General features: G+C 39.1%; 2 protein-coding genes across 2 annotated transcripts; both read left to right on the forward strand.

Annotated features, from left to right (window-relative positions):
* Nucleotides 1-6,679, forward strand: LOC121519766. The gene is made up of 2 exons (XM_041802651.1): nt 1-607; nt 5,935-6,679. The coding sequence occupies exons 1-2, from the start codon at nt 147-149 to the stop codon at nt 6,473-6,475; spliced, it is 1,002 nt and encodes a 333-aa protein (XP_041658585.1). The 5' UTR covers nt 1-146; the 3' UTR covers nt 6,476-6,679.
* Nucleotides 6,680-13,545: 6,866 nt separating this feature from the next.
* LOC121520606 lies at nt 13,546-14,913 on the forward strand. Its single transcript, XM_041804147.1, has 2 exons — nt 13,546-14,069; nt 14,161-14,913. Exons 1-2 carry the CDS (start codon nt 13,615-13,617, stop codon nt 14,618-14,620), a joined length of 915 nt encoding a protein of 304 aa, XP_041660081.1. The 5' UTR covers nt 13,546-13,614; the 3' UTR covers nt 14,621-14,913.
* Nucleotides 14,914-20,983: the final 6,070 nt, after the last annotated feature.

Consider the following 20,983-nt stretch of genomic DNA (forward strand, 5'->3'; position numbering starts at 1 on the left):
TGTTTGTTGGAATCAGATCAGATGCCTTTGTCATTGCTGACTGAGCACTGTTGACATTGAGGTCAGGCATACACTGCTGACTCAGAGCTAAGCTTCTAAAGCAGCAATCAAACACAGCTGGACTGTTTTTCACAGAGATCATCAAGATGGGGAACCTGCAGTGCCCGGCTGAGGATGCGGCCCGTATGGCCTCTGTAGCTCGAGACGTCTGCCCTTTCCCAGACTACAACCCCAGTCCCTTTTTCAACAACATGCTGTCCATCAACTCTTCACGTCACCTGAGGGACCACTACATGGCAGTCCAGTCCTCCCTGAACCCTAAACAGCTGGAGGACTTCACCCAGAACCTGAGGAGAACCTTTGGCAGGGAGGGCAGGGTCTCTTATGGCGGGGTGGGGGTGGTGGCTCTGTCCCTGGCTGTGCTGTTTGACACCCTGGCTAAACAGGCAAGAGGAGAGTGGGTGCCGGACTCAGGACCCATCCCAGGTTTATTCCTCGAAGATCCGAGAGGGTACTACCCACCACATGTCTACACGATCAGCGAGTACCTGAGGCTGGTTCCTTACATTGCTAACAACCCTGACAGGATGAGAGAGGAGACAGAGAGGTAGGTACTGCATGGGCTTTAGGTGTCACAGAATTTATCATGAAAGCTTCTGTATTTGAAAAAAATAAGCATTTCTTTTTTGGACTATGATAAGTTACATAACCACTACATGGCACATGGTGGACACCACGACCCAAGCAGTACTGCCACCTTTAATAAAACCAGGCTCAGTAGGCTCCAAAAGGTTTTCTTTAAGTAAGCTGGCTCAAAAAAGCCAAGATATGACATATAAATACTTTGCATTTGATCTGTATCTGACAAAGATGATAATCCTCTCTTTGCCCCCCAAAAGATCCTGAAATTAGACTAAAAAAAAAAAGTAGTTACATCAGGAAGTGAATAAAAGGTTAACAAAAACTTTTATTTTATATAATTTAAAGATGAAAATTGCAACCCTGATAAAAAAAAAAGTTGGGACACTGCCAGGCAAAAATAGAATGCAATGATTTGCAATTCTCATAGAAACGTATTTTACTCATATCAGATGCTGAAACTGAGACATTTTACCATTTCACAAAAATGATCAGCTTATTTTAAATTTAATGGCAGAAACATGTCAAAAAAAGTAGGGACGGGACAGCTGAAGGATGGAAAAGCAAGCAATAGCAATGAAAAACAGCTGGAGGAACATTTTGCAACTATTAGGGTAATTAGTTGTGTCAGTAAGTGATCTTAAAATTCATTTTTACAGACTTGATTTTATTTGAGATGATTTTCTTATTGTTTTTTTATCCTCTCACAAATGTTTACCCTTGTTACAAGTTTTGGCTTTTTCTAATTTCTATTGCCTTCCTCTCTTTAGTGCTTGTATCTTTATATGTTTCCTTTTTATACTTTCGCCATTGTATTTAATTATTTTACTGTCTCTATATTTATAGAGCTTATTTTATCATGATTTTACTCTTTATTCATAATTAACTGTTTTTATTGACTCACAATCTGTTTCTCTTACCACATCTTACTGCTTTTGCCCTCCTGTTAATGTTTTGATCTCTCACATTCATTCCTCTTTCCTCTGTTTTTAATCGATCACACCTTAAATCTTTGGTCCTCTCAGTCTAAGCCCATGTAGCTGGGCTCCTATTGTTTTTCTGGTACCTATGATATCATGCGAAAACTCACCCACAGATCGGCCGGGCCCCTGACAAACCAAGAATGGTCCCTCCCCAGGAGTGATTTATTGATGACGTCAAAGTGTGTGTGTTTTATCAGTAGCTTTGGTGTGAGTGTCCTGGCTCACAGTTCTGTCATTTTGGAGCTGAAAAGTGTAGAAACTATTACTGGGTTCCAGTATTGAAAGTATTTATTTTTGTCACTGTTTTACCACTTTTTCCATCCAACTCTTGCCACTTTCTGCCTATTGTTGCCTCTGTCAACCCACTGTTGCAGCTAGTAAGCCCCTTTCACATCCATTTTAACCACATTTCTGCCACTTTGCCAGTTTAACCCTTTTCTGCCACTTTCTGCCTATTTTTGCCCATTTAAACCAATGTTCACCACTCTTTAATCCTTTTTCACCACCTTTCCAGCTATTTTTTCTCCTTTAAACCCCTTTGTCATTTTTTAAATTCCATTTAACTACCCTTTCTGTCCATTTTTCCAATTTAAAGCCATGTTGTCCATTTTAAACCCTATCCACCACTTTTTTTAACCACTTTTGCCACTTATAAACCAATTCTTGCTACTTTCTGCCCATTGTTGCCTCTGTTGACCTACTATTGCCACTATTTACGTCTTTTGACCACTTTTTACAACAATTTTGACCATGCTTCCCCATCTCTAATGCCATTTTTTGACAGTTTAAGCAATTTCTTCTAATTCTGCCCATTTTGCTGCCTCAGTTAACTCATTGTTGCCAGTTTAAACCAATTTTTCCCATTTTTAATCCTATTTCACCACATTTCCTGCCCGTTGTTGCCACTTTAATCCCATTTCACCACATTTTCCACCAATTTTGTCATTTTTAACCAATTTTAGCCGTGTTTAACCCATTGCAATTCTGTTCTTGAAAAAAGGGATTCACATTTTTAAAGACACTGTAAAGTGAAATCCAATGTTTTTGTCTTAATACACTAGATATGTTGGAATATGGTTGCTGTAAACATGTGAAAACACTGAGAGCTACATGTGACTGAATTCTGGATTTAGACTGTTAGAAAGTTTTTCACCTTTTTCCTTGCTGATGGGACTAATACATGTGCTCATGATGTCATGAGACCACAGTAGGGAATGACCCCGTCCCTCTAACAAAACAATATAAAATCACAGAGCAGTTTATCTCAGTACAGGCTGTTGTAAGCTGATGTCACTGCCTTTATTGAAAGTTAACAGTCATTAAGGGCTGTTTTTTTTTGTTCATTGTGGAGTAAATTTGTCAAATCTATGAGCCACAGTGGTCTATGGATCATTTAAAGCATCATTACAGAGATTTGTGCCAGAAAACAGACTTCCTCTCTTCTTCTAAGGTCAACAAAAGGTCAGGTGGCAGGCTAATGGTGTGACAGCTGTTCTTAATTCAGATTGTAGCATTTTTTTAATTTGAGAGGATCGTATTTTTTCCTGAGTGGGCGTGGCTTCAGCTCACTCAACAGACACCCCCACACCATCCTGGAGCAGATTTTAAGGCCTCATTTTTCATGATTTTAAAAACTTAGAGAAGTTTCATTTGAATGAAATGTACAGGGTCTTTAAGATGGCTATATGGTACAGCACAAATTGATTTTTTTTTTTTTTTTTGCTTTGATAAGAGTGTTTAGTATTCAGGTTAAAAAAAACAGTAAAACGAAATATGGATATCACAGCTTAACTTTTACAATGGACAATGATTTAGCTGACCTCCATGGGCCTCCAGTTTGGCTGGTTCTAGAAACCTCCCCCTTCATCCCCCTCATGGATGGCCTTGTCTGCACATGACTATTCTTGAATGTGCATGGCTGTGCTCAACCACCTTCAGGTACTGTGGGGATCCCTGGTCTCTTGCACCTTTATTTTTGGGGGTTGTGGGCTGAAAAGTTTGAGAATCCCTGCTTTAGGACATAAACTGCTCTGTATCAAAGTAACGTAATGAGATACACCAGCAGGAGTGTCTTGTTAAAGCATCCACTAATACATAACTTTTCAATGCCTGACAGGTTGAATATTTCTTTAATTGCTTAACAGGTAACAATTGGATGTTTTAATTCTCAAATGTTCTACCGAACATTTGTGAGCAAACTAGGGCTGAAATGATTCCTCTATTCGAGTGATTTGATTAAAAAAGCATTCCTCGAGACAAATTATCTGCCTCAAAGCTTCGCTTAAATCAGTCCTGTATCCATATATGCCTGCGCTATAGACCTGGACATCACGGCGTGTATTACACGGTGTGCTGTGTTTCACACAGACCGCTATTTGTGTGGCACAATGCACTTGTTTTTGTTGTTACTATTACACAACATGCATGATTTGAGGCGTGAAAATCACGAGGGAAGAGAAGTTGATGCAGTAATGTTGACGGGCACGTGTCCTGTGTTATGCAGCCAGTGCCTGTGGCTTCATGAAAAATATAGCGCTATGCCTGCACCGGTGACCCTATGCAGATCTCCAGGTTTACACGCTGCCTGCATGACCCTCTGGTGTGAGACAGCACTCAGATTATGTCTGTGGACTTCAGGGCATTTCATAAACTTCTCTGATTGACCCAACGGTTTCACAGAAAACCGTCAGGCGTCTTCTCTCTTTCTTTCTCTCTCCCTCTCTACCACGTGCGCACATTATACATTTAATTATAAATTATTTAAACACAATGCACTGACATCTTGATTACAGCGTATTTCTCAAAATGTTTCAGCATCCCAAATAATTTGATAAGACTTATATTGATAATAAAGTGACACCAATTAAAGAGAAACACGCTATTGCCACAGACAGTGACTGATACTAAATAGGTTAAAGTTCATCATCATATAGTCAGGATTCAACAGGTCACAGAGGCAGCTTTATCCCTTAAAATCTTAAAATGTGTTCTCCATGTCAGTGGATGGTCTTAAAATGTCATATTTTTATGGTGCATGAACTCACAAACAAAATGTGCAAAAGTGAACACTGTTTGAAAAATCGACCATATTCCTGTAATCTAAAGGTTCACCGTTCAGACATCATCAGACCGCTATGTGAATGATGGAGCTGTATTCTTGCTAGAATGTGAAATATTACATTTATGCATAAACTAGAACAGTGGTTCCCAAACTGTTTTTGTCGGGCCCCCTTTGGCAGATGAAAATATCCCCCCCCCCCCCCCCCACCCCCCCACCCCCACCCCTCATTGTGCATATCAACATGTAAAAACAAAAATTTATGACAAACACACCGGCATTCACAACTTTTGAAAACATATTCCTTTCTTCTTTTTTTTTAAAATTGACCATAACATAAAACCAAAAAAATTCAGTTTTAAAATTCTGACTCTCCGAAGATTAACAGTTTGCTGAAAAACAACACAATACAAACATCTCTAGGATTTGTAAGTCCTTCAGTACTTTCAGCAACTACTGTGGGGGGTTTTTGGAGTTGTGGATACAGATGTGAGACTGACAATCTCAGGGCATTTTTGATGTCCAGCTTTGGTTTGTTTTTTGTCTTAATTGCAGCAGCAGCAGAAAAAACAAAGGATGTTGTAAAAGGAAAGAGTACGGCCAAAGCTTTAAAATGACACTGTTGAATCTGAGGTGACATCAGTGGACTGCTTTTGTTTTTGTGTTGAAGTCATCAGCTTGTGTTGCTTAGCCTTGCCTTGTTGCACCCCACCTAACATGACCTTGCACCCCCCTGGGGGGGCCCACGGCCCAACTGAACTAGAGGATGTTAAAATGATTAAGTGTCCCTTCACTTTAATGGCCAATTGGAGAATAGAAATAGACTACAATAGAAAAAATAAAGTGTTAGCACCAAACATTTCCTGGAAGAGGATCCCTAAAACCCCAAATATGGCATAATCTAATGTAATTATTCAACTTCCTGAATCTGTTAATACCAATTTTTAATATAGAAGTAGTTAATTTAAGGGACCAATCTTCTGTTCTCATTTGTCTAACACTTTTTCTCTTAAAAAAGCAAAAGTGATTCGTAAAAAAAATGCAATATTTCTTATTAGAGTACCTAATTAATCGCCAGAAGAATCGATAGAGTACTCGATTACAAAATGAATCAATTACTGCAGCCCTTGAGCAAACAATTTGAAGAAAGTATTTTCTTTCCTTTACAATTACTGAATATTTAACTAGTCAGATAAAAGATTGAATTTTTAAATGTTGCCCTTCTGTTGTCTGTGTTTGTGTGTATCTAACCAGGTACATCCAGCAGCTGAAAGACAAACCAGAAGAGAAACTCAAAAGTCGGTTTGGTGAAGACATCCATGGGGTCAACAGCGCACTTGGGGAGTTATTTCTACACCACCTGAACACTCACCTCCTCCGAATTACCAACTCTGCGGAAAGAGCTGATTCTGTCCATGAGCAGAAGACAAAGCCAGTCTCTGCGGAGGGGTCCAATAAAACTCAAGGTGATGCTGCTCACATAGGAAAGGCCAGAAAGAAACGATTGATTCCACCTGAAAATATTATGTCCTTCAGTCTCAACTGTGATCCAGAGAGTTCCAGTAAAGACTTTCTGGATGAGGTGCAAAAATCAAATGCAACACGTGCATCTTACATGGCATGTTTCCCACATAGGGGCATTCCAAAAACATGGATACACTACGCTGCCAGACTGGTGTGGTTGGATGTCATCAACGGCAACATGTTTGATTTTAGACGTGATCAAGACTTAGTGGTTGCTCAAAGAGGGGATCTTGACCTGAAGGTCGATGCTCTAAGAAGATGGGATGACTGATTTACTGTTTCAAATCTTCTAATGAAGAACTATGAAAATACAATAAAAAATGTAATTGCTCTTTTGCTGTCTTGATATTTTTATAGCCATGAAAAAAGTAGATCTCAGCTTTATAATACAAAAAATTTGTAACAAAATAATTATAGATTATTCATTTACTCATTGTTTATTCTAAAGTCAAATAAAGATGGAACTGTTCCCTGATCTCTGGAAAGTTTATGTGTCAAAACTGCAGCCCACTCCCATCAGCTCTCACAGACAGAAGGCTAATGTTTACTCTATTTACACAATCCTGTTAGACACTGGAACCCTAAGGGTTAGGGAAATGGGGGGGGGGATATAATTAAAATAACACATCACAAACTAAGGAAAAACTCAACAATGGTTGGTACATCACTTCCTGCCCCATGGTCAAGGTCACCTGATAGTCGAGGTCTGCAATAGATGAGCCCAAATCGCCCCTCCGTAGAGGACTGCAGCTAGATGCCTCTTGATGGACTTCCCAGACTCCATCTCAGTCATCAAGCAAATCCATCTTCAAAAGCTCCAATCTACAACGCTTGTGCCAAACAACACTGTTCAGACCAGTCAGCGTCATTAGAGGAGAACAAGGCCGTTGCTACAGACAGGGCGTCCTCGTACTGAAAGACATTCGCAATGGCTGCCTCAACTACGGTGATAACCTCGGACATAGCTTCAGTATAGCAGCAGTTTTAACAGAACTGGACCATGCTTCTGTATGAAATAAAGAGTAAAAACAACACTTTGACCTTTTTATTAAGGTTTTAACCTGACACAGTTTTAACCACGGAAAGCTTCAACAGGAAATGTTTGAGAAAAGGCAGAGGCTTTGAAAAAAACTCGGCGTGTGATTGGATGAACGTTTTGTCTGTCACATCTCTACGGGCCAATCAGAGCAACAAACACGTGATATGGCCGCTATCAAGCTGTGCGTGCGCAGTGTGTGTCAAAACTTTTGACTGATACTGTATATTGAGAACTGTACAGCAGGGTGGAATTATTGATTTATCCCTTCAGAACAATGCTATTTCCTCTCCAAACAAAAAATAATCATGAATGAATGAATGCTACGGAAAGGTAAGTTTCCTTTTACACCAGCTTATTACACTGCGCACCAAATTATTATGCAAATTAGATTTTAGTGTCATAAACATTCAAATTTTTGTTTTTTAATCAAACATTGATGGTATTGTGTCTCAGGGCTCTTTGGATCACTGAAATCAATCTCAGACACCTGTGATAATTAGTTTGCCAGGTGAGCCCAATTAAGGATTACTACCTAAGAAGGATGTTCCACATTATTAAGCAGGCCACAGATTTCAGAAATATGGGAAAGAAAAAGGATCTCTCTGCTGCTGTAAAACGTCAAATAGTGTAATGCCTTGGAAAAGAAATGAAAACATTAGATATTTCATGAAAAATTACGTGTGATCATCATACTGTGAAGACATTTCTGGCTGATTCAGAGCACAGACGGGTTCATGCAGATAAAGACATAATGAGGAAGGTTTCTGACAGACAAACTCATCAGATTAAGAAAGCAGATGCTAAAATGTCATTACAAAGCAGCGAACAAATATTTTAAGCTGCTGGCGCCTCTGGAGTCCCACCAACCTCAAGGTGTCGGATCCTCCAGAGGCTTGCAGTCATGCATAAACCTACTATTTGGCCACCCTATCCAATGCTCACAAGCAGAAACAGTACATGAAGACTCATTTCGTATGCAAATTTTGAAACCGCAAGATAAACGCAGTAATCTTGGAATTAGCATGTAAACTGATGAAAACGGTTTGTTGAAAATCTCTCCGAGATTCTCCCGAGACGACATTTCGATGGCCCAAACTGATGAGGTCATCGCAATAGGATCTCCTGACTGGTTCATGGATTCGTCCGTGCTGCCAGCAAAGCGGAACAGACTGCCCCCACAAGGCTTTTTAGCCAATTAGCAACACAGTAATTAAACATTTACTAAACAGATAGGTCCTGCTCTATCCTTCGCTGCTGCTGGTCCCCCCTCTCTCCAAACCATCAGGGTCAGACTCCAGGTCTAACACATACAGATGAATATCAAAATTTGCCATATTTTACTCAGTCGAACCGGTTCATTCAAAGCTTTCAACTACTAACATAACAACATTAGCCACATTGGAGGGGGCGGGCACAAAACATTGAGTCCTGCCGCTGGCCAGCCTCTGGAAAATCGGCCAATCGGAGGAAAGCAGGTCCGTGGAGCGGGGGCTGTCAAAGAGACAGCAGCGAAAACAAAGCGTTTCAGACGGAGGTCAAAAAATAAGGGTTTTCAGGACGCCAGTGTGAGAAACATGAGTTTTTGAGCTGTAAACCATGTAAACCATGTAAAGCTACTACGTGGGTATCAGAGAGATGGTGTAAAGCTTTGAAAAAAGGCAAAATACCCCCACTTTAAGATATGATACTCAAACCATTTTGTAACATGCAAAATACTGACCATGGAGTAAGAGCAAACCAAGGCCCATAACATTTTCCCAAATGAACTCTAATATACATATAATGATGACATATTTGAGGATTAAAATGTGTAATGTGAAATGAAAAAACAGATTTAAGATGTTGTCTGTTTAATGTTACTTCCTGTTTCCTGTCTGGGCGCATATATCTGCACCCACAGCCTTCCATTGTTGTTATGAAATTATAAACAAGATAACACAGGAGATACATCACACAGTGGTGAACCTTTGATTAATTTGCTGTTATTTGTAGGTTGTAGTTGGCGGTGCTGCGTAAACATGTTTGAATATGTATCTGTCTCTGTGGAGCTGAACAGTGTGATGCTTTGTCAAAGCTCCATGAAGTGTGCGCTCTAAATCTTTGTAAAGAAGTTAAAAGGCAAAGCTTTAATGCTCCCCTTGTTATGAGGTAGACCTATCACCTCAAATGTGTTTAAAGTGTGCCATATTAACCAGTGTCAAATTAACTGGTGACAGTCTGGGGGCGTGGCTTCTTGAAATGTTTAATATCTACCATCTTGAGTCAGAGCACCTCCGATCAGGTCAGAGAGGGAAAAAGTCACTCTGAACACACCCCAGAATAAAATATCATCTTTAGAACCATCTGATAATCAGGCCTTGACTGGCTGGTTGTAAGAGGGGATTTAGGCTGACAATCAGCACGATTATCGTCTAGAGTGTGACCCACTTTAGCAACATCCTGAAAAAAGAGATTCAACCAGAAAACTAGGATTTTATTGTTTGCTTATTTCTTCATTTTATCAAAGTTTACAGGCAAGCAGGTAGCTGTGTGTGCATAACCTTGGTGTTGCCAGTAAAACAGTGATAGAGGCGTATGTTCAAGCTGAACTGGCTTACTTTTAGGGACATTTATGGGAACATGACTGAAGGGAACATATAAGACTCCCATCAGATAAAACATGTTTGGTAGAGGTGCCAAAACAAATTCAGAGAGTTTTCAGTCTGTTAATTTAATGATTAATTTAAAGTGTATTTATACTATTTTATCTCAGTATTCAGACAGCTTAATCAGTACTTGAAGTTTAGAGAATGCTTTGTTAGAGCAGCACAGTTCAGCTTGTAATGTGCATCAGATCATTAAATTAACAGACTGACAAACTCTCTGAATTTGTTTTGGCACCTCTACCAAACATGTTTTATCTGATGGGAGTCTTATATGTTCCCTTCAGTCATGTTCCCATAAATGTCCCTAAAAGTAAGCCAGTTCAGCTTGAACATACGCCTCTATCACTGTTTTACTGGCAACACCAAGGTTATGCACACACAGCTACCTGCTTGCCTGTAAACTTTGATAAAATGAAGAAATAAGCAAACAATAAAATCCTAGTTTTCTGGCTGTATATTTTTTTTCTAGGATGTTGCTAAAGTGGGTCACACTCTAGACGATAATCGTGCTGATTGTCAGCCTAAATCCCCTCTTACAACCAGAGTCAGTCAAGGCCTGATTATCAGATGGTTCTAAAGATGATATTTTATTCTGGGGTGTGTTCAGAGTGACTTTTTCCCTCTCTGACCTGATCGGAGGCGCTCTGACTCAAGATGGTAGATATTAAACATTTCAAGAAGCCACGCCCCCAGACTGTCACCAGTTAATTTGACACTGGTTAATATGGCACACTTTAAACACATTTGAGGTGATAGGTCTACCTCATAACAAGGGGAGCATTAAAGCTTTGCCTTTTAACTTCTTTACAAAGATTTAGAGCGCACACTTCATGGAGCTTTGACAAAGCATCACACTGTTCAGCTCCACAGAGACAGATACATATTCAAACATGTTTATGCAGCGCCGCCAACTACAACCTACAAATAACAGCAAATTAATCAAAGGTTCATCACTGTGTGATGTATCTCCTGTTTTATCTTGTTTAAAATTTCATAACAACAATGGAAGGCTGTGGGTGCAGATATATGCGCCAAGACAGGAAACAGGAAGTAACATTAAACAGAGAACATCTTAAATCTGTTTTTTCATTTCACATTACACATTTTAATCCTCAAATATGTCATCATTATATGTATATTAGAGTTCATTTGGGAAAATGTTATGGGCCTTGGTTTGCTCTTACTCCATGGTCAGTATTTTGCATGTTACAAAATGGTTTGAGTACCATATCTTAAAGTGGGGGTATTTTGCCTTTTTTCAAAGCTTTTGCCTTTTTTCAAAGCTTTACACCATCTCTCTGATACCCACGTAGTAGCTTTACATGGTTTACAGCTCAAAAACTCATGTTTCTCACACTGGCGTCCTGAAAACCCTTATTTTTTGACCTCCGTCTGAAACGCTTTGTTTTCGCTGCTGTCTCTTTGACAGCCCCCGCTCCCCGGACCTGCTTTCCTCCGATTGGCCGATTTTCCAGAGGCTGGCCAGCGGCAGGACTCAATGTTTTGTGCCCGCCCCCTCCAATGTGGCTAATGTTGTTATGTTAGTAGTTGAAAACTTTGAATGAACCGGTTCGACTGAGTAAAATATGGCAAAATTTGATATACGTCTGTATTTGTTAGACCTGGAGTCTGACCCTGATAGTTTGGAGAGAGGGGGGACCAGCAGCAGCGAAGGATAGAGCAGGACCTATCTGTTTAGTAAATGTTTAATTACTGTGTTGCTAATTGGCTAAAAAGCCTTGTTTTTGGGGGCAGTCTGTTCCGCTTTGCCGGCAGCACGGACGAACCACGAACCAGTCAGGAGATCCTATTGCGATGACCTCATCAGTTTGGGCCATCGAAATCTCGTCTCGGGAGGATCTCTGAGAGATTTTCAACAAACCGTTTTCATCAGTTTACACGCTAATTCCAAGACTACTGCCGCATACGTTTATCTTGCGGTTTGAAAATTTGCATACGTGGAGTATGGACACCCAACATTGTGACTTTATATTTATGTTTTAAAAAGCGTAAGAAAAGAAAAGTGTAAGAAAAGTGTAATACCCCCTCTTTAAGAGAAAAAATTCTGAACCCCACTCATTTCATAAACATGGCTATGGCCCTCAACAAAACAAGTGTTTGACAAAGTGTACCACAAAGCAGACCTCAGAAGAGCTGGAGCGAAATGGCAACCACAACAGACTTAGCAGGAGGCTAACAGCTAGCCGCATTACCTAGTTCACTCTAAAGTGGCATTTGATCACACAAGATTTGTCATTTTGAGAGTCAGGGCCAGGCTGAGACTCTGGTAGTTTTTGAACAGAATATGTTAGAGTGAGTGCTTTATTGATCCTCTTGTTCTTTTCCAAAACTGTACCAACAAAACAATAAAATCAATGATTATTCTCACCATGTGTGGGGCCTCTCACATTGAAAAAACATCATCTTTAGGTCCAGTTAATGCTTGGACCTTTACTTACTTTAGTCAGAAGCCACAGGCACAGAAACAGCTTGTTCTGAGCAGGGCTGACACAGAGGGTTTGTAGACATGCACAAATCCAATACTGGAGTATTTTTACAGCAACGGTCTTTACAGGCATGTTTTGGGGACCTCTGAGAACAACATAAACTTGTCTTAAAAGGGTAAAATATGTCCCCTTTTAGGAATGCACTTATCTTGGGCTAAAACAAAGATCCAGGCATCTGGGGATGCCTTGGATGCTAAAGGTGGGAGCGTGGATGTTGTAGAGCAGTTCACCTACCCTGGCAGCTAATCCATCGATCTGCTGACTATGGGAATGAGATCAACTGCAGACTTGGGACACACACATGGGGCAATGGGTTTGCTGAGCAAGACAGTGTGGCATTCCCTGTATGTGAGAATGTGCACGAAAGTCAGAGTTTTTTCAATCCTCGGTCCTTCCAGTCTTGCTATACCCTTGTGAGGCCTCGATGCAGACTCATGGCAAGAGGCACTGACTGGACTCCAGTGTGACAACTTCTCTTCAAATATCTTCTCATCTTTGGGTATCGTTGGCAAGACTGTGCAGCTATGCTTTTACAGGTACCTGATGCACTTTTCCTGGCTGATCGAGCTCACTGCATAATGGGTGCCCGGGACCTGGTGTGCTGGTCCAGACACGGCGGTTGACCATGTGTGTCGTGTAGGGAGCAACTGGGAGGATACCTGGAGAGATGGGGCAGGGGCATGGGCCTGGCACAAGCCTGGAGGATGGCCATCAAGAGGCTTGAGCAGTACAGGACCATGGTTCATGCAGCAGTAGTTGTCCAACACTACTTCCATTTTTGAGTAAATATACCTGCAGGAAGGTACACAATTTATTGAACCTGGTGACATCATGTTAAAACTTTACAACATGGTAGAATTACTGTTTTATCTCTTCAAAACAATCCTATTTTGCATTCAAAATAACAAAAAATAATTATGAATGAATGAATGAATGCAACAGAAAGGTATTTTTCCTTTTACCTGAGCTTATTATAAATCAGTTTGAACATTCATTGCACGAGGTCAAGGTTAATGATTACTTTGGTGGGATTACTATCAGATCCAACATCAGGTCAAGAGACAACTGGCAGTCACATGTGGGGGAAGCGGGTGAATAATTACTCACAGATGTGATGTCATAATCCAACAGTGCTTAAATACACATGGAAAGCAATCAGTGTTTAGTAGCTCGAAGCTTTTCTTAATTACAAATCTTTAACCTGCAAAATTTCAGCGAGATGGGAAACTTTATATGCCCTGTTACCTCTCCACTGGCCTCTGTAGCTCGAGACATCTGCCCTTTCCCAGACTACAACCTCAGTCCTCTCTTCACTAACATGCTGTCCATCAACTCTTCACGTCACCTGAGGGACCACTACACAGAAGTTCAGTCCTCCCTGAACCCCAAACAGCTGGAGGACTTCACCCAGAACCTGAGGAGAACCTTTGGCAGGGAGGGCAGGGTCTCTTATGGCGGGGTGGGGGTGGTGGCTCTGTCCCTGGCTGTGCTGTTTGACACCCTGGCTAAACAGGCAAGAGGAGAGTGGGTGCCAGACTCAGGACCCATCCCAGGTTTATTCTTCAAAGATCTAGGGGGGTACTACCCACCACATGTCTACACAACAAGTCAGTACCTGAGGCTGGTTCCTCACGCTGCTAACAACCCTGACAGGATGAGAAAGCTGACAGAGAGGTAGGCAGAACAAATATGCCTCTGTGAAAAAATTCACAATGATAGATTTCATGCAGTGTGATGTGATTTTATTGTTTGATTTCTCACAAAGATACTTGAAGAAGATGAAAATTGAAGACCAAGCACTGGCAAAATCTGGACTTGACCAAGAACTTCTTCTTGAAGACATCTCTGTACTAAATGTGCTTGTAAGTGTGGTGTTGGCATTGGACGCAAAGAAAATCTACTTGCACATTAACGGCACTGATAGTGATGAGCTGATAAGCAGTTCTTCTTTAAAGGATCCAAATGTCACCTTCAGTTTAAATTGTGACATAAAGACAGCCGACCAACAATTTTTGGCTGAAGTGCAAAAATCTGACATTCACATCCAAGAGGCGTTTAAAGAACTTGTGACAGATCAACAAGAGTCATTACTGTTGCAGGTAGCTAAGACAGATATTTCAAGTGAATTTTTCAACTTTTTGTTATGTTCAAAACAAACTGATACCAATATCCAAAGAGTAGACTTTGACCTGAAGGCCAATGCATTGGGAACATGGAGAGAGTAGTTAACAATATAGCATTAGCTAGAACATGCAGATGCCGTTTGATGGATCTTTTCAATTCATTAAGGAATATTTTTTTATTGTTTTTCCATTTGTAAACATGCTAGGTATTTGAGCTTGTGTAACTTTGTCAAGTTTCATGATTCATTTCTTTCAACAGTTGCAGTGTTGAAAATCAAGTGTTGACTTAAAATCTTAGTGGTATTTAGATTTCAAGACTATGTACTATATTACTACTTGAGTGTAATTCTCATCTGTACTTCAAGACTTTGTATCAATAAATTTAAATTTGATTCCATGACCTCTCCATTGTGTGTCTGGGTAAAAGTTTAAGTCAGAAATAAAACAAATACTACAAGTCTGTATTTTGTTTCCAAACTTGTTTGAATGTCAAAAACCACATGTCAATATCGATTTTAATGCACTTACTGTAGTGTTTAACCCCTTTAAGCCTGTGGGAGCGCCGCCACTCTCATTTGCATCTTTATTTTTAACTGGGAGTAAAGTCACAACCAAACGAAATAGAGCAATAATTCTTTTTGCATATAAAACCCAGAGAAGTAACACTAACATATCACACATTCAGTGAGTCCCGGAGTTCTGTTGTTTCCAGAAATATCCTTCCTTCTTTTGCAAAAATGTAGGAAAAAGTGCACAATTTCAGTCGTTCACTGCACTTCCTACTTTAAGTGAACATTGACGTTTGTCTGCATGAATTGCGTTTCTTCTTAAAAGTCAGGAGTTGCACTTGTTATTCTGCAAACTTTTGTATGCTCAAAGGTATCTGACACACTTAGAGATTTGACTGCACTACTGTAACAGTTTATTCACTTTTAAACATGCTATCTTTTTACAAATTGAGCACAATTTCATTTTATTTTCACTTTTTCCACCATTTATAAAGATGTGTTTTTAAAAAATAAAGTTATGAACACATTCAAAACACATTTTTTTTTTTTTTTTTTTTTTTTTTTTGTGGTTTGAAATGATCTTGTGCATAATATACAATCACAATCCAGGTGAGGGATATAGCTATGATAGCTGTGGGTTTTTTTGCATTCAAATTTAGGTTCTTAGGGTTGTATTGATGAAGCAATTCAAAGACTCCAAAAAAATGGCACTACAGCGTGTAAAAATATAAAGATATGCTCTTGCGGACTTGTCCTGTGGTAGAAAATAAAAGGTTAAGATTATGTTCAGTTTAGGCATTTTTTTTTTAATAAAGACAAAATTGGTCAGACTTGTCCATGAACTTCAGTCATTAGTGTCACTGAATTCTTTCACACATCATTGTAAGGCTGGGTATTTAACACAGCCTCATTATGAGAGACCCCTATCAGGATGCAGAGGCCACAATAATATACACACAATAAAATTATACTGTTATTTAGACAAGAAATATGTCACATACAGATTTCCTTCAGCACATGTTCCTTATAATAGAGACCGACAGCAAAAGCCAAGTCCAATATTCACTTTTTTATGCTGTTAAACCTTCCTAAAATTCTCCCACAGTTTACGGTATAGCTCTAGGTGTTTGAAAAGCACACGGCAAAAGAAAACGGTCAGACCAAAAACTTATACATGCTTCTACAAGTCCAGCAAGCAGAGTAAGACACTACTCACTCCTCTCACCCACTCACATTCAATCCTTTTACAAAATGCATCAAAATTCAAAATGGAAGAAGACATTAAAAAAATAACCTGGACATTATTTTACAGGAGCTCTAGAAGGGCTGCTGTAACTGGAAGTGTATTTGTACTATTTTATCCAAGTATTCTGTGTGGAAACACAACACTTCTGTTAGAGCAGCACAGTTCAGCTTTAAAATGCAACAGGTAATCAAAGAAACAGATTGAAAATCAGGGGTGTTTAATGGGTATTTAGGGCCTGGTATTTTATGATACCACAACAACTCTATACTAACAACTAATGCTAATTCTGAAACAGGTCTCGAATACACCTTAGCAACATCTTGTCTGGTGATCTGTGCATGAACTTTTTAAATCCTGCCATCATGGCTGGGAATGGTTTCCACAACATCCATGGACTGGTCATTCCTTTTGTGTGTCATTCAGAAGAACTAAATTTCTGGTGTCGACTCAGCATTTCTTATCTCTACAGTGTGACTGGACGCATTTTTCCTTATGACCAAAAATACAGAAAATTTTTGTATTCCTTGTTAAAGACCCTGTAAAGTGAAATCCATTATTTGTGTCTGAACACACTAGATATGTTGGAATATGGTTGCTGTAAACATGTGAAAACACTGACATCTACAGGTGACTGGATTTTGGATTTAGACCGTTAGAAAGTTTTTCACCTCTTTCCTGGCTGGGTTTCATGTGGGTGGTGTTGTGGCAATTTTTCTATGCTGCTGATGAGAAAAGAAACAGAGATGTCTGCCGGCTGACAAATAGGTTTTATTCCTTGCAAGGAAGGTAAATCTCTCTCACACACACACGAGCGGTCAGCATGCAGAATGACCCAGAACATGGGGAGACTAAAACATTTATCAATCGAGGGATCAAATTTCTCCTGAGTGGGCGTGGCCTCAGCTCATTGAACAGACACGCCCACAACATCCTGCAGCAGATTTTACTGCCTCATTTTTCATGATTTTGAAGCTTAATTTTATAAACCTTAAGATGTTTGATTTGGCTGAAATTTGACCTGGCGGTTCACAACACAGTGACCTGTCATACAATAAAATGTAAATACAGATTTATTTTCACCTTACAGGGTCTTTAACAAATAACTCACATTTGCATGTATTTCCTTTTCAAAACTGTAGGATTGTGATTTTAACATTACTGCATCTCCTAACATTCTCACCCGTACTATTCTTAACAAACACTGCAAAACTACACGAAGAAAACCAGGGTAAATGCAGAACATCTGATATTAGATTTAATACATTTTAAGACCTTTTTCAAGACCCTCTTCATGCTTTCTTATCTTACTGTAGCATTCAAATTAAGCTTTCTTAGAGAATTTCAAATGTCTACAGCAGGGCTCTTCAATTGGGCAAATTTCAAAATCAAGAAATGTAGCTGGGCCGGACATGTTCGCTACCTAGTAAGCAGCTGGTAATGTCAAATTTGGAACCAATACAGATCAGTTTGATGACAAATATGCACTTTTTATTCATAGTCTCCCTTTTAAATTTAGCAGCATGACAAAGGCACATCAAAAAGTGCTTAAAAACACAACAACAGAGCTGTGTTTGAACATAAACTGAGGTGATAGAAATGTTTTTTTCACTTGAATGAAAATAAAACAAATAGAATGAAAAAATAAACTGAAATTCTGTAAATTATCATTTTGGTCTCATCTTACCCAGGCATGTCTTAAAGTGCATAAAAACTAACTTTGCACAGTTGTGGGTAACGTTGAAAAGGACATATTTTTTTTTGGGAAGGGCTACTTCTGTCAGCATTGCTAGCCATGCTTCATAACAACACAGTGCATTTTAGGTAGACTGTTGCTAGGCTACGCAGCTGCATTTACAGTTGCATTTACAGTCTGAAATGCTGTGGGAATTTATGAAAACTTGCGAAACACATTGCCCTCTGCATCTCTGGCATGACCACAGGCTGGGCCACTTGGGGTTGGTTCTGGGCCGCATTTGGCCCCTGGGCTGCTAATTGAATAGGCCTGGACTGCAGTCTCAAAGTACCTTCTAACAAATTTTGCACTTCAGCTAAAACTACAAAGTAAAACATCTGACAGTTAGGGAAAAATAGCAAGTTATTATTGCTCATTTTGGAATTTTTCTAATATTCTTTAATGGAGATTTTGAAAAAAGCACAGAAATTCACAAAATGGGGTCACACAAATAAACTGAAAAAGATACAGAGAAACACAGAAAGCAAATAGACAGGGAGCATTCAGATGCAGGGAGACAGGTGTGGCACATGAGACACAGGTGAGGGCAAATGAGACAGGTGAGGGCAAATGAGACAGGTGAGGGCAAATGAGACAGGTGAGGGCAAATGAGACACAGGTGAGGGCAAATGAGACACAGGTGAAGGCAAATGAGACACAGGTGAAGGCAATCAAGGAAGCTGGAAAAATACCAGGGCAGGAAGAAAACCAGCGATCACACACAAGGAAGGAAAACTACAAAATAAAACTTGAAACAGTGAAGAGAAAACTGGAGGAAAGGAAAAAACCCCCACAAAGGAATAGAACAAGAGAACACCTGACTAGAAACTAAACTGGGAAACGCTCAATGACTAGGACACACAGAAGGTTGAAACAAAAAAACAGAGCTCAGATAAATAAATAATTAGATACATAAATAATTAATTGTGTCATTGATTATTTAAAATTGGTAATATATAAATAAATAAATAATTTATGAAATATATAAATAATTAAACAAATGTTTAACTAATTATTTAAAATATCAATTCATTCTATGTGAAACCACATCTACTTATTCCACTATTTATTTAATTATTTCATGGTTCCTGCTCCAGCAGTGCATCATGAAAAATTTTTATCTGTCATCCTCTCCCATCAAACTCAGTGGGCGGGACTAACGCTGATCACAAACCATTGCTTTGGTCTGCTGGGTTGCCAGACTAGGCGGTTTCCCGCCAAACAAACAAACAAACAAACAAACATGGCAGCAATCATTGCCACAATTAATTATTTAATTACACATGCATTTGATTAATTAAATAATTATATATTTATTTATATATTTGTTGATTTATTTCCAATATTAAATAATTGATGACACATTTAATTATTTAATTAATTAAATATTTATATATTTCATTTTAGCACTTTTAGTCCTCCATAGGCTCTGACGTGATTTTGAGCAGTAAAATCATCGCCTTGACACCACACACTCGAAGATCATTCAGACAAATAATAGCTTATTATCTGAATATAGGGCTTCTACTCAGGACAAACCCCCACGATTGTTGGGGGAGGCAAAACCCCTTTTTACCAATTTTTATGCCTGTTTTTGCCACTTTAACCCTTAGATGTCCACTAGCTATTTTGCCATTTTGTTCATTTTGACAAAATAAATCACTTGGAAAATGTGTACCATGCTCATGTTTGGTAAAATCTTTTTCCACACTACCTCAACTTTATAAAATGAAAACTACATATCTTAAACTACATATCTGTTTTAGATTTAGGACCTCCAAAATCACAACACCCCACAGATTTTTTTAAAATTGTTATTTAAAACAATATATTGTCATTCTGAAAAAAGAAATTACAATATGCTTAAATTATGAAAAAATACCAGCCCCAGTCCTGTACAGCATGGTCCATTGTCCCCTATGCTATGTGTAACATCAGTTTTTATATCAAATTAAAATTATCCTATTTCCTCTTTTACTTGGCCTATTGAAATCAAACAAAAACTGAAAAAAAGCTTAAAGATCATGCTTTCCACACGAAGTGATTGCAATGCAACATGTGGCTTTTTTTTCATGCTGTCATGTGACAAAAGTAGTACATGATGAAATCACGCTGGCGTGATCATGGACCCTTAAGAGTTACTATTTGCCTCCTTTTTGCAAATTTTATCTTATTTTTGCCACTTTTAATCTAGTTTTGCTACTTTTAAGATCCAAATTTTCCACCAATTTTGCCATTTTTAAGCCATTTCAGTTCTATTTATAAGAAAAGAGATTTACATTTTTAAGATGGCTATATACTATGGCAAATACTTGTTGTCTTGATAAGATTTATTATTTAGGTAAAAACTGAAATGTGGATTTAAGTTTACAATGGGCCATGATTTTGTTGACTCCATGGGCCCTTAAAAACTTTTATGGACTGCCTTGTCTGCACATGACTTTTCTTGAATGTGCATGGCTGTGTTCAACCACCTTCAGGTTTAGTGGGGGTCCCTGGTTTCTGGCACCTTCATTCTGGGGCTCGGGCTGAAAAGTTTGAGAAGCCCTAGTCTAGTCAATATCAACATTGGATAGCATGGCTTTTGAAATTACAACAAAAAAATAGATATGAAACAACTTTTACTGTCTAAAACTAAACTACAATTTTTTCCCACTAAATCTAGAATCAAACATTTGAACTGACTAAAATGTCACAAAAACTAAAAAGCTTTTAAATTTACAAAGTCAGAAGTTCAAAATGCCAAAACAAACACTGCAAGGACAAATAGTTCAGCCTGACTGCACATGTTGACCGCAATGATATCGTCACAAGGAAATTACCAGTGGATGTCATAAGCACACATGTTCCTGTAGGTGATTTGTAATTTAGGTTTTTACACACTCATTAAGTGTGTGTTTTGAGGAAAATCCAACATTGCTGCAACACACTGAGTCAGACAGAGCTGCATGCTGGGGAAGCAGGTCAATGATTATTGA

The sequence above is a fragment of the Cheilinus undulatus genome, linkage group 13 (assembly GCF_018320785.1).
Source record: "Cheilinus undulatus linkage group 13, ASM1832078v1, whole genome shotgun sequence".
In the NCBI taxonomy this organism is placed as follows: Eukaryota; Metazoa; Chordata; class Actinopteri; order Labriformes; family Labridae; genus Cheilinus; species Cheilinus undulatus.

What these genes read in the sequence shown, in the direction of transcription:
- LOC121519766 (XM_041802651.1), top strand. Translation starts at nt 147, where the DNA reads ATGGGGAACCTGCAGTGCCCGGCTGAGGATGCGGCCCGTATGGCCTCT. An exon ending in ATGAGAGAGGAGACAGAGAG is followed by an intron (nt 608 to 5,934) that starts GTAGGTACTGCA and finishes GTATCTAACCAG; the next exon opens with GTACATCCAGCAGCTGAAAG.
- LOC121520606 (XM_041804147.1), top strand. Translation starts at nt 13,615, where the DNA reads ATGGGAAACTTTATATGCCCTGTTACCTCTCCACTGGCCTCTGTAGCT. An exon ending in ATGAGAAAGCTGACAGAGAG is followed by an intron (nt 14,070 to 14,160) that starts GTAGGCAGAACA and finishes TTTCTCACAAAG; the next exon opens with ATACTTGAAGAAGATGAAAA.